Source organism: Taurulus bubalis (assembly GCF_910589615.1).
Source record: "Taurulus bubalis genome assembly, chromosome: 4".
NCBI lineage: Eukaryota > Metazoa > Chordata > Actinopteri > Perciformes > Cottidae > Taurulus > Taurulus bubalis.
The window spans coordinates 20074728-20092401 of NC_136592.1; the positions used below are offsets into that span (position 1 = coordinate 20074728).

Genomic DNA, 17674 nt, shown 5'->3' on the forward strand with positions numbered 1-17674 from the left:
CCCTGTCGCTCTCTCTCCGGAGCTCCTATCCCAACTTTTACTAACCCCGCGTGACAAGGCTGTTCCAGCGGTGACGTCAGCAGACACAACACAACACGGGCACGCACACACACGCGCACACACGCGGCCCCTCGGCTATGGAGTTAATAATCAGTTTATGAAAGACAATTTACCTGCCTGAAATAGCCTTTACTAGTATTTGAAGGTGTTGTGCACATATAATAGGCTAGATAGGAAACAATGTTACCAACAAGTATCTGATCTGAAAAGTAATAAATATATATATATATATATATATATATATATATATATATATATATATATATATATATATATATATATATATATATATATATATATACAGGTAAAAAAAAAAGATATATATATATATAAATATATATATATATATATATTTTTTTCAGATCTTTGATAATGTCTTATCACTGTGTTAATAAGCTGTTTTGGCAAAAGAAAGTGTACTAACATTTGAAATTGCGTATGGCGAACCTTTTGACCTTGCAACAAGTAGGGAAGAACAGACATTTTTAACATAGGTTTTTTGATTATTTATGTTATGATGCAGCCTAAATAGCACATACATGATGGCCATTGGAAAGAAAAATGCTGTTTGTGTTCAGAGATAGAGTATTTCCTGGACACTACACTAACATATTGGCCAAAAGTGCAATAAGTTGAGGAGATGAACATGTTGTGATGCAACAATTTGAAAATGTGGACAGTAAATCTACATGGCCAAAGAGAGGTTTTTAGGATGCTCCTGAGACCTGCAATTGTCACTTACAAAATGTATATATATATATATATATATAACTCTGACATGGCAAGCTGTCAGAGTTTTGCTTTCACTCACATTGTGTATTCCTCATCTGAGGAATTCCTTTCTTCCATTGGTTTATTTATATCACAATGCAATTTATTAGAATTTCCACTGCCTTTAACCTCTGCAGCCCTATAAGCATCAATCTACTCAGGTCAATCTTTAGTAGGTAAGCAAGAGGCAGCTGCACTCTAAAGCTTTAATGTGTTTCTGCTTCAATGATATTCTTGACTGACAACATTTGTATTAGCTGAATCAATTATTATGGGAGATATTAGTCCAGAGTATAACATATGCACACTCTTTTTTAATCTATTGATGTTGAACAAAATGTACTTGCATTGTATGTATTGGGATGCCCCCTCCCTGTAATATGCACACACACACACACACACACATACACACACACACACACACACACACACACACACACACACACACACACACACACACACATATTTGCGGCTGATCAAGAATATCTGCCTCTATCAAGCAAGTTTTATTGTTTCACCAAAGGTTATTGCAACACTGATAAGTAAAGTCATAACATTGTAAACTTATATTATGTGTTTTACTGCTACTATTAATTATGTGCACAATAGAAAGCACCAAGTATCAAAAACAAAAAGGTTTTTGATACATTGGACTGATTTAAATCAGTCCATCCTCGACACAAATTGCATGCGCAGCCGACAACAGCCACATAGCATATACCTATGCTAGATGCATGTGGGCGTAGAAAGGCGCTCCACTCACAAATGCATTTGAAAGCATCAATATCACATTTCCTGTGGTCTTTATTTCTAAGCAAAAGCAAAAGGTATAACCCTTTTCATCTTCTTTGCCACCTTCTAAAGCATTTCTCTCCGAAAAGGTATATGTTCCTCTTACATAGTCCTGTGAGGACTGAGGACTAGTCTTATTCCAATCAAAGTCCTCTTGAGTTCCCAATATACACCAAGGCTGTTACATTTAATGTTTCCTTTATACCATTTACCATTATCCTGCCAGTTTAGACAGCACCAGGTATACAAATGTTCTATTAACATATGCAAAGTTACCTGACTTTAAGTAATAAATCAATGATGTTGCATGTTAGGAAAACTAAAATAAGAAACATAGTTATCTTTAAGGACTACTTTGAGCAACAGTAACTGTAATTTAGTCACACATGATTATTGCATAAATGTCACACCAACCAATTCCAGTCTGTATTTAGTTGTACTTTTGAAAGAGGTGACAAATTGTTATAGCCAAGGTTGCTACGAGATATACTTTCAATGAAACAGAGAAGTAAAACAAATTTAACTTGGATTATCTTAAAAATGGTAATCGCATTAAAGATTGATATTTTTCAAAGATAATAACCATTGCGCCACATGCATCTAAACAATTCTTAATTCCATGTCTGTATTCAGATTTGTCACAAATATATTCTTATTAAATTGAATTATAAAGGGACCCTCATGCTATTATCTGGCAGTCACATGACTTGACTGCACTTTCTCCTGCAGCAAACATGTCTCCAGACCCACCCGAGTCTAATTCAGGTTACCGGAGTGTCTTATCTTCGCAGATGACCTTTGAAGGGAGAAGATAAAGAGAACAAATTGTGTGGGAGGCTGTAAATGTGGTTTGTGATATTATGTTCTTGTAGAGAAAGTTATGAAGGAAAAAACAGCATCTGCCCCCACACTGGTCCTGTTTGAAAGGTATCAGTCTTTCAAGGATTGGGGTTTACATACACTGCAGAAATGCAACGCAACACCTTGCAACAGACGTGATGTTCACTAAATGTCAACAAATATCAAATTGCTAGCAGTCCTGTCTCAGTTTGTTGGATGATAAGGAATTGAAGGATCACTGAGGCTATTAGGCTGTTTTGTAAAATAAATATTTTAAGTAAAAAAAGAAGAAAAAAAATCTTAATTTCTGTAAATGATTTACCATTTTATGTCTTAATTGATCTGTCTATGGTATATGTGCTACAGTAATGTTATACTAATGCAGCAGAGTAAAATTCGTGAATAAAAATGATGAATATATTTGGTAGAATAATTATTCTTAGAGAAACAATGTGTTTTATTTATTTTGAAACAATGCAAAGAAATATAGTGAACTTGCCATTATAGGTCTGAGATGGATTTCAGGTTACTTGAAATCTTCGTTGTTGATTAATGCTGCCCTCTTTTGTTCAGTCTGTAAACTGAGTATTGACTTGATGCGATTGAGTCAGACCTCCTGTCAGGCAATCACAAGCCCAGAGTCTGGACATACAAAAAAACAGTACACAGTGTGACCGTGGGAACTAATTTTAATCTTTACTTTGCCTCGATAAGATTCATGAAATAAATAATTGTATTTATATGGAAATAAACGCCCAGCTTAGTTCTTTCTTCCTTTACAAGAAGACCCCCTGCAGTTCATAGGGGTTTCACAGCATTGTTTTGTCCAACACGTGACAGATGATCTATTACTGATGTGTGTGATGTTCTAAAGCTGCAGGAAATCAATCAACGAGCCAATTCATTCAGCACATGGAAAGGGTTGCTGATGTACAATCAATGCTACATGTGACAGCAGTGTTGATGCATACAGTTGTTTCCTGTGCTGGCTACACAGTAAATTTGTCAAAGTAAATTTTACTCAAATTGAAAAAAAGTATTGTATCCCAGTCTAAATAGAGTAAACTCTACCTCTAAATAGAATTATATATAAAATGGATCCAATTCTATGTAGAATTCTATACAGAATTAGATTCCAATTCTCTATAGAATTAGATTACAATTCTTTATAGAATTATATTCCAATTATATATAGAATTAGATTCCAATTCTCCATAGAATTAGATTCCAATTATATATAGAATTATATATAGAATTAGATTCAACTCTAAATATAATTAGAATTGGATCATATTCTATAGAGAATCCAGCAGGCAAGAGTGACAGGGCCTCTTTTACAAATTGCTCATTTAAATAAATGAAGGAGAAAAAAATGTGAATGTTGACTTTGAAGTTCAAGCATTTTTTCACAAGAAAACGGCATCGGTTTATTAAACATATTGCAATAAGCATATTATGTCTAAATAAGCAACTGCTGAGGAGATTAATCTGCACACACATTTTCATCAGGAAAGGCTATACAAATATTTTGTGACAATAAAGCACAAATTAAACCAGTGGTTCCCTAACTGGGGGGGGGGGGGGGGGGGCGCCCCCTAGGGGAGGCACAGTGTAACTACACCCCGGGGAACTACACTCAGTGGAACTACACTCAGTGGAACTACACTCAGGGGAACTACAACTCAGTGGAACTACACTCCTATATCATCAAAGGGGGATTGATAGAACAAGTTTGGGAACCGCTGCATTAAACCACGCTTTTGAAGTATTAGAAGTAAGAGGTTTACAATTTAAAACTACTTATTTTTACGAATTTTTGAATGCTAGAAGATCTGAATATACATTAATTATTATACATTGGTGAACTCAACAGTAATATTAACAAAGTATATGTGAATATATTATTAAACAAAAACCTTTGTGAACAAAAAGTCTTTCGAAACTTAAAATTGTTGTGGCATTTACATTAGGTTTATTTAGTTAATATTAATTGTAATTAATTAATTATCCGGCTTTTATACTTTTCTCAATTTCTGTTTGTATAATGAAAACTGCTATGTTGCGTTTCGAAATACGTCATCACTCCCCGCCGACTTGACATCATCAACGTTCGTCAAGAAAGCATGGCGACACCTCTGTCAAATTGAACAGGATGCTACATGGTTTTTGAGCATGTAAAGGGACTTTTGAGATTCCCAGTTCACTAAACTGGTGTCGTCTTCATCCTTTAGTCGTTTATTTGCGGGTGTATTCTTGTCGGCTGACCTTTGGCTGTTAACGAGCGAGCCAAACAACAAAATGCACTCTGTGAAGGTCGGCTATTTGGCTTCGCCTGTGTCGCGAGCTCTCTGCTCAAGTGGAATTTACTGTCGTGAGTTTTTCAAAGTTTCGGCTTGCTGTCGTGTTCATTGTTCTGTTATTCAGACTCGTTCTTGTCGTACAGCAGCCACAGAGGAGACGGTTATTCGTATTCCGCGCTACATGCAGAGGCGCGTTGAAAATGTAAAACAGACTCGAGGCCAACATAAAATCAACACCATCAAAGCTGGCAAGCTCCTGATCCAGGGCAAGAACCCAGATCTGAACCAATCTGCGGGATACACTCTTGGAAAGTTCGAGCCACTCATTCTTTGCTCGAAGGGATGGAAGCATAACAAGTCATTTGGTGACTATTTCACCATCAACAACATCAAGACGGTTGCACCCTTTGTTGCTGAAAATCAGAATGAGGGTGTTGAACAGAAGGTACCTGTGACTTTTAATAACCTCCGCCTCTGCAAGGGGCTGGTGGAAGCTTTGGACAATATCAACATTACCCATCCCACCACTGTACAGCTGCAGACCATCCCAAAGGTCATGAAAGGTTACAACATACTCTGTGCTGCGGAGACGGGCAGTGGAAAAACACTGAGTTACCTCCTGCCTATTGTTCACAGACTGCAGGCTGATAAGGAATCAGATGTCTATACTGGGAGCACACACAAGATCCGTGCTGTGGTTCTCGTGCCTTCCAGAGAGCTAGCTGAGCAAGTGGCGGCTGTGTCCAGGACTTTGTGTGCACCATTAGGCTTGATGACAAGTACTGTGGGTGGGGGACAGGGTGTGGGACACATCAAAATGGTCTTTAAGAGGGATCATCCAGATGTTTTAGTGGCCACACCAGGTGCTTTGGCCAAGGCCCTGCGTAGACGCTGTGTGGACTTGAGCGAGCTGAGCTTCTTTGTGGTCGATGAGGCGGACACCATGTTCGACCCCAGCTTTTCTGACATGCTGGAGAACATCCTGCGCCACACAAACATTGCCAGGGATCCTAAGGAAACACAAGGCCCCGGCCATAAGGCCCAGCTGCTGGTGGTGGGGGCCACATTCCCTGGTGGTGTCGGGGAAGTGCTCAGCCAGGTGACGGACCTTGGCAGCATGGTGGTTATCAAGAGCAAGATGCTGCACTTCCTCATGCCACATGTTAAACAGACGTTCCTGAAGGTAAAGGGAGCTGACAAGATCCTGGAGCTCCACCAAGCCCTGAAACTGCTCCAACAGAAAAAAGAAGGGGCTGCTGCTCTGGTGTTCTGCAACAAGTCTGCCACCGTCAACTGGCTGGGGTACTCGCTGGAAGAGATGGGAGTGCCGCATGCACGTCTGCAAGGGGAGATGCCCGCTGCTGTGCGCGCAGGAATCTTCCGATCGTTTCAGAAGCCCGGCCAGGCAGATGTGTTGGTCTGCACAGACATTGCTTCGCGTGGCCTGGACACATCCAGAGTGGGCCTGGTTGTCAACTACGACTCCCCAGAATCCCACACAGACTACATCCACAGGGCAGGGAGAGTGGGAAGGGCGGGAGGGGTGCAGGACGGGGAGGTGCTCAGCTTTGTCACTCATCCGTGGGATGTGGAGCTTGTGCAGAAGATTGAGATTGCTGCACGTAGGAGAACTAGTTTGCCAGGGATGGAATCTGATATACGTGAGCCAAAACCCAAAGAAGTAGAAGTAGAAGCAGAGGAGTAGAAGTGTTTTAAAAAATATATATTATGTTTGCAAGGTGACGTGTTGGGATGACAAACTTTAAATGTACAAAATGTTGTCAGCAGAAACGGTGAGACAGATTTGTTCAAAACTGAATTACAGTGGGTGTTTTTTCTTTGGCCACTTTGACCTAAAAATATTTTTTTTTTTGATTAAAGTGACACATTTTGTTGTTTTGCCAAGCTGAGGCCCGAGACTGCTTGGTTAGTGTGTAATCTATTAATTCTAATACTTCAAAAGCGCTAAAACAAAGCATTGTTTAATGAGAATGTGGAAGATATCCAACATGTGCTTTTATAAAAATGTTTTATAGCCCATCTTTCCTGGTGAAAATGTGTGTGCAGATGGATCTCCTATGCAGTTGCTTATTTAGACTGAATATACCTTTTTTTTTTTTCTTCTTTTTTTTTTAAAAGAGCAATTTGGAAAAGAGTGATCTTTGAACAATCTACTCGCCATTTTCTTTGTCACAAGAACATGATTTTCTCCCAAATACTGACAAACTAAATTGATTTGCTTGGTGAGTATGAAGTAGTTATCAGTGAAACGGTGTAACAAAGTAATGTGATAACTGTGGAAATCTTGTCATTCAAGGAGCCATTGCTGTATACTTTTAATTTAAGTTTAATAAAACCTGTTTGCTTCTTCACCACATTTAATCAAGTGTCATACACAGAATGGTATTGAAATGTCACCAACGTTGCAACAAAGCATGCAAAAATACATCATATTTGGTCTGAGCCATCTCCTAAAACTTTTAAGACTTGTAAAAAAAATGCCAATAAAAATATTTATATTGTCAGGTAGGAAAGTCCAGAATTTCTTGGAGATTGTCTCTTACCACAATTTCATGTTTTTTTGTGTACTGTTTGTGTTTAGCCACCAGGCGGAGGCATTTGACTGATTTCAGTTTATGTAAATTGCCTGCACAGTTCATAGGTCAAAACATGGATTTGATTTTTTTTGTGCTCAATACAATTGATGTTACCTTTCATTTGTTTAGTCCAGAAAATCCTCCAAGTTACAGCAATAATCTTTAGTCAAGTTGAACACGGTCCAAAACCTGACGTCTCTTCTGTTGATGTGGAAGGTCTGCGTGACTTGAAAAGGTTTTTTTTTCCCTCTTCCATGCCTGCGTGAGGTTGAAAGGAAACCGCTAAAGTGTCAACATGAAAATCTTTGGGACGTTATTTCAAAGGTAATAACTTTTCCTTTGACCACGATTTTATGGTTTTGGTAGGTGGTGTTTTGGGCAACTCTTTTTAGTTTTCACATGAATTGACAGATGGCAAGTTGATGTTTCTGCCTAGAAACCATGCTCTTAATTTGAAAGGGCTGTTTGTCACATTGCATACCTGATGATGGAGTGTTTCTGGAAGTATAGATTATAGAAGCAGACAGAAGGACAGACGTGTTAATGGCTCTGACGGTAACAAGGGGCTTCTATCAGAATGTCTGGAATCTGGCTAAGATTGTCCTGCTCCGACTCGGGTCAACAATTTAAGCGTTGCTCCACCTTAGGTTCAAATTTCAGCCAACTGTACCCTCACAACAAGGACCCAGTATCCATTTATAGCATGTGGAGCAAATGCCTCCTATCCCTCAGTTTATATTTTTGTCCTGCTTCACCTCAACCGACCCCTGCAAAAGAAATAATCTCTATCAAATGTCCTCCATCCAGGGAGTTGCTGGGCCCAGCATTAAGTATTTTATGGCTGAAATAATTTTAGCGCTTCGTCTTAAAGGGCCACTCCACCCATTTCCCTCATGATCGGTTAACACAAAACAGAGAATACTTTGCAGCCTGGGACAACTGTTGTTACGTGTAATCTGTGGCTCTGGAGGTGCTTTTCCTCTACTGTGCTTATTGAAGTATGTGTATTTAACACCTGTATGTATGAGCACAACTTTGTTACATCAAAACTAATTAAGCAGCCAACCATGGTCCAATATGCAACTAAGGATTAAGACTGAGAATGTCTAAGTAATTAAACTAGCATATATTCAAAGCAGGTATTTTTTATATGCACTAAAACATGACAGGATGTCTTTGATCAATCCCCCAATTTTGTTTGCGTTCAATACTAATTTGTAGAAGTATTCCTAAAGATACTCTTGGATAATGGGATCCTGGTTTGTTGGACAAAGCGAGGGAGAAGCATAAAGCTGGCTGGTTTGTGGTCACTGGTTCTCACTACTCAGACTACAGTAAAACAAGCAATGAAGGCCTATATTTGAGCAGGTGGTGTATTTGGATGACTTTCACAGGGAATTCTCATTTCTTTCTTCCTTTTGGCTTCAAACCAATAACTAAGGGCATTTACTTATTACCCAGACACAACATGATACTCTGGAGCCAACCAATAATAATACAAATACAAAAAGCCCCATTACCACAAAAGAAAAACATGTACACGTGATGTAGTTGGTCTCAAAATGATCCTACATCACACAATATATACATATTTTTTGTATATAAACAAAGATAACTTAATTCCCCCCATTTGTAGTCTGGACAATGGGGGTGTATGGACGGACTACAAAGCGTTCGGGCCATTAATAATGACGCATTTCCTCTTTGCCCCACCGAAGGATTATCTCCCCCCTCCTCGTTTACACACACACACACAGTGCCGCTGCCGCTGCTCGCACACTGTCCAGCCACTTGGAAATTTCCCTGAACGCAGAGGAAATTGTGCTGCCGAGGAGCGGGACTGTCGGCCAACGTGCATCTTCTCGGGGCTGACTTGCTTGAAATGCCCCAGTTGTGGATCTGAAGGTAGGTTTACAACCCTGTAATCGGCTTATTCTGCTGCCCATCTCGCCCGCAGCAGCAGCCGTAGCGATCTGTCTGACCTTCCCTCCGACCAAAGCTTTTAGAATTAAATAACCCCGCACGCGCGTGTGTGTTTGTGTGCGTGTGCGTGCGCGACACCAGCGTGAGTCCTAGCCCGCCGGATGGGAGCCTCTCTGTGACCGCTTCACGTTTCGGCTCCTCCGGCGTGTGAACGGTTTGCTGCTGAAGCCCAAGTTGCGTTTCAGAGGCTGCGATGCTCGTTTGAATCGGCAAAACTTGTGGAGCCTTTAATTGTCGACTTCTACAGGGGCATTGCTTTGGGCTTCGGCGACTTTACAGACTACGGGGGCTGCTGCTGCAGGGGGGGAGGGATTTCTTTTTTTGTGTGTCAACGGCGTTGTTTTTGAAGCCGCAAGATTCCGCGTGTGGACACCGGGAGGGCTGGCCGTGTGGTGGGTGTGCAGAGTCAGAGAGGCACGCGGAGTTCACGTAGGGGCTGGCGGCTTACACTGCCAGGGGGGGGGGGGAAACCAGCCTCCGCCATGTTACGTTGCCGTGTCACGTAATATGCCACAGGGAATTGTTTCCAACTTTTTTAGTGTTTTAATAATGTATGTGTCGTCAACAATGCCGTGTGTGACGCGCGCACATTAAAGGGCGGCCACCTGTGTAAAGCGCGTGGCTGCTGTGCTTTAAAGAAACCAGCTCGTGAAAGGAAAATCCACGCGCCGTCGCGTCACAGAACCGTTAAAATTCATACACCGTGCGGGGAAACCTATGTTATCAGCTGTGCGCGCTAATTACGGCGTGTTTATTTATTTATTTCCCGTGCATGTGGTTACCGTCAAGGTGACGATGAGCAGAGCAGCATGGGGGGATAAATGTAAAGTACGACATGTAGAATAATGTAGGTCTTCTCTGCAGCAGCAGCTATCCCTCCAGGTTGCATTGCATGCATTGTGGGGATGGCTGCTGCCCGTCTGCTGCTGCCACACCCCTTCATAGAAGGACAAGGCTCTGATTAGCCTGCTATTCACATGCTATATCTGTTGCTATTACTGCAGGAAATCTCATGATATTTTTCGGAAATTGAGTTGAATGATCACTTAGTTACGTGCCAAGTTTGTTGTCCTTAAGGATCAATAGATTCCATTCTATAAAGGAGCTGGGTTTCAGCAAAGCAGTGAGCGCCCTGTGTGGGACTGTGAGCTGGTTAGGTGACGGGTCATATGAGATGGGGTGGTGGTGGCGGGGAGGCAATGGTGCTGGAGCCAGAGATGTTGCAGCGATGTTTGATGGGCAAGTGAGTTTCTTTGGCAGTTTAATGGACAAAAGTAAATCGTCCCCTGAAACCTCCCATCGGGTGCACACTCACTCCCCACTCCCCCTCTGGCTGCATAGACCTTGGCTTGTCAGAAAAAGACGTGTGTGTGTGTGTGTGTGTGTGTGTGTGTGTGTGTGTGTGTGTGTGTGTGTGTGTGTGTGTGTGTGTGTGTGTGTGTGTGTGTGTGTGTGTGTGTGTGTGTGTGTGTGTGTGTGTGTGAGTGTGTGAGAGAGAGATATGTCTCAGGAACGAGAGCGCTCCTCTGACTGGTCTGTTACACATCCTCTAGGTATGTCTAACGGCCGTCTGTGTGCTGGGGTCCGTTTTGGTGTCAGGACGAAATTTCTTGTGGGAGCGGTTGGCAGTTATTAAATAGATTTTCTCCAAAAAATCTATACTTAATAAAGATGTGAAGAAAATTGCAGCAGCATGAAAATGTCATCCCATCCCCTCAAGTTGCCCTATGTTAAAATGTGTCCTTTCAAAATGGCAGCTCTCGTCTAATGAGCCCGGCGTCTGTTTCATGAGGAAATGTCATTTTCAAGTCTCATAGTTAACTGTTACCACCACCATCAGCTGCTGCTGCTTGGTATGCGGCTCTGCCACCAGCGACGGCACCAATCATTTATTAGACTGACCAAACTCTATCTGGCTTTCTTGACAGAAAAGCAGCAACCAAAAGCTTTTGCTTTATATTAGCAACTGCACTGACATTTTTTTTTGTAGAATGTGTTTATGGTGTCCATTATGCTAATGGTGGTTTGAAACCAATCTTCTTGAAGCAGAGTGAACAACAATTACACTCCTTTCTGAGTAGCTGTTCAGTTATTTAGTGCTGAAATGAAGGGCAGTAAAGTAAAGGCCGTGTGAATCTTGAGCAAATGATACCCGAGTCCGCACAACTCTCAAAACAACTATGCCTTGCATCAGTGGAAGGACTTAAAATAAATCCGTAAATTACTGTTCCAGCTAAACCTACAGCTCCTTGCCCTGTTGCCATCAAAGGCTCTGACATGAATATGCTAACACAAGCAATTTACTCATTTCCAAAGTCCTGCAGCTTGATCTACAGCCTTGGGCGACTTTCGATGGCCATGTCCTGCTGGCTTGTAAAGGTCTACAAGCCCCATCCGGCAGGGGAGGGATCACTCATCAGCAGGGGATGGCAAATTCATTGATCTGTCCCTTTTTTGTTCTGCATGAAAACAGGCCTTTGCTGTCAACCGTGACCACAGAGATGAAGAAATAAGCAAAATAATGACACTTAAGTCTCAAGAGGGAGCCGATCGTTTGCTGCTCATGCTCAGCCAGGTATCTCTGCTACGTACAGGAGGAGTCGATCAGAGCTGTGGGGTACAGTCAGCAAGCACATATTACACATATTATCTGTCAGAGACTGTGGGGTCTGGTGGAAGAGAAAAGAAACAATGAGCTTGTGGTCTGTGTGCCTTTTTTTTTTTTTATGCAAAACCTGTGATTACAAGGCTTCTTTTTCTTGCAGGTAGAAGGTTGCTGGAGTGTAGGGGACAGATTTTAAACTGTACAGACAAACATCTGGTTAAATTAAATCTCTAGCCATCTGCATCCCTTGACAATTGTTCCATAGTTGTTCTGAAATAAACATTATGTGCTGTTGATACAGCAGTAAACGGGTGAAGAATCAGTGTCTGCTCTGCTAGTTTCTCAGTGCAGCTCCCAGTTAGTCACCTGGAACTCATTCCTTGTTTTCTTTATGGATCTCGGAGCCTGAAACAAGTGTTTGGAAGTGGTTGCCAGGTTTGTGGCGAGGCATCAGCTGCCAAATTGGCAACCAAAGAGCAAATGTAATTGCCATAGGTTAGTTTATTTGACTGATATTGGTTATATGCAATGAGAGAAAAACGATCCTTAGAACATTTAGACTGCATGTTTGTCAGGTGTTGTAAATATATGGGCAGTGTACGTTTTTAAATGGCTGAATGATGACCTCATGCAAGCGTGACCTCAACTGTAGTATGTCAGATTGGAGCTGCTCTTGATTTTGGGTTGGAGATTGAAGTTTCCTTGAATCTAGTGAACCGGTTTAGCCAGGCTGGCCTGATTTGCAGCTTTCATGTTTGAAAGCATAATATCTATTAGCTTTGGTGTCTGGCACCTGGTGATTTACATTCTGTAAATGCATTATTTTAGCCTGCGGTAGTTTTCAATGTGGATGGCGGCGTCCGCCATACATGCTCTGATTTTAATTTGCCTAGCTACACATGCTTCCAATGTGAGTTTGTTTGGTTACACTGTAAACCAATAAACCAGTTGCTCTTCTGTGGTTTTTGTGATAAAGTAGCTGCTGTAGTATTAAACACCAATTGCTGTTACTACGGTAACCATGCTTGTTTCCAAATCAACTGGGACTTAAATCTCAAACGAGCTGTATTTAACATTGTGAAGATTAATACAGCAGTGAACAACCATTTCAGATGTAAAGATATATTGGAGTAATGTTCACCTGAGCAGAGAATGAAGTCGCTCTCCCTCTGTGTGCACGTTAGCGTGCCCCACCAGTTGGCCCACGGCCGATGTGCTGCACTGCTCTCAGACGACAGGGTCGGTGTAGCACCCACCCTCAGATAAACAGCGCCGTTATCGCCGTTGGCTATGAGCCGTGGGCTCGCTGACGACATGTTGAGAGCCGATCAAAATGCTTCCAATCCCAGCTCTCGCATCTTTTTAAGGAGTATAACTTTAAAGTGTCATTTTCTAGTTGAGTGGCAGTAGTTCTAGCTAACTGCAGTTTGCATAGTGTAATGTCTTACAAATCGTAGCTAACACACATTTTGGGAATGCTGTGTTGAGGGGATGAGCTTATTGCGTGGAGTTCTGCAGTGTTGAGGGTGAGGGGGGGATAAAAAGGTCTGACTGGAGGCGTAGGAATGTCTGCTCTAGTTCAAGTTAACAATATCACAGAATTTCACACTTCGTTGTGACCAAGCCAAGGCATGCGTAACCTTAAACAGTCAAACCACAAGATTCCAAGCAGGTCTTCCTGTGAGAAAGAGGGCCCCTGTGCTTGACCCTTCCAAATTTATAGTGCTTTTTTAGTTTCAGTTTCCATGCTCCTTTTTTGTCAAACTTTATTTTTGTAAAAAATCTAATGAGACAGGGATTGCAAACATAAATTACTGTCAATTTAGAGATCAGTGCATTGGTTTTAAAATATTGTAGACATTTATGAGATTTTGTCCATCCCGGCCATATAGTGAAGCATGCAACCAATGTCTTGTTTTAATGGTAATGTTGTGAAGTGTATCTTCTGAAGGCTGGTCATTGTTGGATGGATGCAGCTCAGGCTGTCTTTTTTGGCACAGCCAATCTTCTTCCTGTTTTTTCCCACCTCCCACTAAATTCTGGTATAAGCCTGCACCATCCAACAACGTGCATTGCATCACGCATGTAAGCCATTACAGTGGTTGACTGTCAGTAACACCAAGAACTATTTCTGCCTTTGCTAATTGATTGGTTTTAAATACACTCTATGATTCAAAGATAAAAAAAAATTGGCTGTTTTTTCTTTTTTGGTCTATAATTAAACATGGAGTGCATTTCAGGAGAAGCAATCTGCCTGAGCAACCCTTGCCCTGAAGCATTCTGCATATGTGGTCCTGTGTGTGCTGTGACGTAAGTCACTGGACCCCCCCATCTGGTTTAAAAACACAACATTTTTGGTCCTGCTGAGCAGTCTGGAGCAGCAGGAACCAGTTTGGTTGTCATAGTGATGAGGGATAAAAAACTCAAGCTGCCCACCACTTAGTAGGCATTTCGAATGGAGTTGTTCATTTGAACCGTTGCCTCAGTGGAAGAGCGTGGCCATTTTTATGACCGCATTATGTTCATCTATTGTAATGGATTGACTTTGGTGGACAATTTTGCAGAATGTTTAATAGCAGGATGGAGCTTGTTTCGCGCCGCGATCAACTGTTAAACTAAACAGACAGAGCAGGCGTAGGTACCAAATCCACGGCCCGCCACTGTGTTAGATGGTCAAGCTCCAGAAGATAACACCAGGTATAATATGAGATGCAACTTGAAAGATCCCTGTGGTGAAAAGAGGTGAAGTCTTCCAGGTTATGTTTGGACCTTTGAAATGTATACTAGCTATTCCTGAACTAAGTGTCTTTATTAGCTTCCCAGAACTGTTCTTTGTGGGATCTGTTCTAGCGGGATCTGTGTTGACTGTGTTGCTTTTCCGTTCCTTACTATTATTCTAATATCGCACTAGTTTGCTAAAATACCATTTGTGGATTTTGTCTTTTTGATGAAAGATTATATATGATGAAACTGTCCATTTTGTTTTTCTCCTGTGGGACCACTGTAAAATGTGGCTTAGGTTAGTTGTGGTATGAGCTTATTGTTTACATCATTTCATAGAGAAATCCGGACATTAAATCGTTTGGCCAAATCCATGTTCACTTCCAAACCCCAGTTAGTAATTCCAGAAGTTTTCAACCAAAGTGTGCCGTCATCTCGACCCCTGGCTGAAAGTGGACCTGCTCCAAAATGGGTTTAAGGTTGCAGCTGAGCTCTTCAGCTATTACTGGAGTGCATCTCTGGCAGAAATCCCTGCTGCCATGGTTGCCACCTCCAAGGCTCATGCTTCTTAGTCACCAGGGCAGAAATGTAACCTAATCAGGTGTCTGCTGCTCCCTGTACATAAGCACTGCGAACAGAGTGTAGAATGACTGCTTTGTATGAAACATTGTGCTGCCACGCACCCATGTGCACTATTTTACTCCGCGAGACCCAGTCATTTTCACATTTCACTTCCTTATTAATATGTCACTTTGAGCAGTAACATATTTCTTCTTCTGATTGGGATCCTTCGATCTTGCCAACGTAACCAGTAGATGCAGTAGTTGCCTAAAGATTACAGAAGCATGCCTATTGCATAGAGATTGCTATTTGGCCTCGCTAGGCCAAGTGAGAGTCTGCAGCTTGGAAATGAGCAATGTAACACTCTCTCCACCACAACAAGTGCTCCTGAGCAAAGTGCTTTCTTTTGGATTCACTCAGTGGACTACTTGATGACAAATGCTACTTGTTGTGGTTATTTTTTAGTTTGCATGCGTCATTCCCACTTACTGCAGATGAGTCAAAAAACATTAAACATGCGAGTTGCTTTTTTGGCCAAAAAGTGTGCAGTGTAAACTCATATCTGTACTGTAGATATTGTGGGAGGGTAAAAAAAACAAGGCGTGGCATTTGAACAAGACTGAATATCAATAGGAACTGCAACCAAAATTAAAATAAGGGGATGAGCGCATGCAGCTTTGATTCTGCCAATGAAAAATTTGGCCCCAGCCTTGTATTTTAAAGATGAGCTGCTTTGACGATCACTCAGCAGTTGGGTGAAACTGTATATATTACGTCACTTACAAATTGTGTTCTCATTACTCAACATGTTTGCGTTTTGTTGACAACTTCCACATTTGTATCATCAAATTATTTTTGTCTGTGACACTGGTTTGGGAAAATAATCCTGTGCTGGAATTCTCTAGGAAGTGACTGTGGCACAGAGCGTAGATTCGTTGAGCGTGGCTAATTGAACATTCTGGGAGTGCTGGAAATGTATCCCACCCTTTCGCTCCTCCTCAGCCCTCCTGCAGCCTGGGGCATCTATTCTTGGTTTTCTCATAAGGATAAATTCTTGCTACAAATGTTTGGTAGCTACTGCATGGAGTTACCCTGCTGTATAAGGCCATGCTGCTGGTGGAGGGGCTGAAATGGCCCCAGTGTTGTAGAATAGAAAGGAAAAAATAATTCTGGGTATCCGAGAGCGATAAACAGATTGTTGTAATTCTGGGTATTTGGCAGAATGTATGTGTGTGTTCTGTATGAAACTGTCCTTCAGTCAAGTAAAAAAACAAAACAAGTACCACACAGGTTTTATGTAATTTGACCATGGAGTCAAAGTCAATGCAATGTGTCACGATGCTCCATATCCATGATTTTGATTTTCTACTTTAAGGTCACAATTCGATTTTTGCCTTAAACTTATTTTTTTCCATCACTGATGAATGTTAGTGTTCGACCATGGAGTCTTGATATGCAAAGATCTCCATCGGTTGCTGCAGTCTTTACATCTTCTGCAGCCTACTAACTGTAGTTTTTCTTTTGTTCCAACTCATGGAAAAGACCTCCTCCCCAAAAAAAATTCATAAAAAAGCACTACCCTTTTTTTTTTTTTTTTTTTTTTTTTTTTTAGTGCTTTCTGCTATTTATTTTATTAGCAGAGATTAACATCATGTTCTTTCTTTTGTCAAACATTGTATTAGGGTGCAAAGTGCATGTTGACAAATATGGCACACGACCACAAACGGCTAAAAAAGGTTTAATACACACTTTGAACTGGCAGCACGAACCTCTACAATTCGGAAATGATCATAGTTGACATACTAATGGTTTTCACTTTAGTTTCACTACAAGAAAATGTGATTTGTCAGTTTAATGTTCTTGATGTGTGAGACTTATTTTTGTAATATACATGTGAATGTGTCTCACTCTGCAACCCTCTCAAGCCTCTCCAACCTGGATGGCCCCAGAAAGAACACTTAAAGTGGCTCTTAATATATGACTGTTACACAATCATACCTTCGGTGCTCCTTGCCCTTGGCCAAAATCTCTCCGCCTGGAAGAGACTTGCTTGCACTTCCCACCTCCCTGCAAGCCTCTGATGTTGAGGTTGTGTAGTTTGAATAGAGCTATATAAGGGAAACCATTCTTTGTTTATTAGTTAAGGGAGAGTACACGAGAGTGCTGCCAGGCCTCTCGGAGAAGAAAATGGGGACAGAAATAATAAGACGAAACACCACTCAAACATGGTGTACTCTGATATGTAGAGCTGTAAACATTGCTCCTTTTTTTTTTCTTCAGGGCAGCGTCATGACTGACAGCTGGCTTACATTACATGTGGAAAGCTCAGTGTTAATCAAGGGGCTGAAAATAGACTTTTATCTGTGTGCCGTGCTATGGGCAGTGTGTGCTAATGCAGCTAACCTCAAGGATACAGTGGTTACATTGACTCCCTCCCACTGACT

The 17674-nt window shown here is 41.4% G+C and overlaps 1 protein-coding gene across 1 annotated transcript; it reads left to right on the forward strand.

The window, feature by feature from the left end:
• Positions 1-4761: 4761 nt before the first annotated feature.
• ddx28 (DEAD (Asp-Glu-Ala-Asp) box polypeptide 28) lies at positions 4762-7177 on the forward strand (the record flags this gene model as incomplete). Its single annotated transcript, XM_079216579.1, has 1 exon — positions 4762-7177. One exon carries the CDS (start codon positions 4762-4764, stop codon positions 6466-6468), a length of 1707 nt encoding a protein of 568 aa, XP_079072705.1. The 3' UTR covers positions 6469-7177.
• Positions 7178-17674: the final 10497 nt, after the last annotated feature.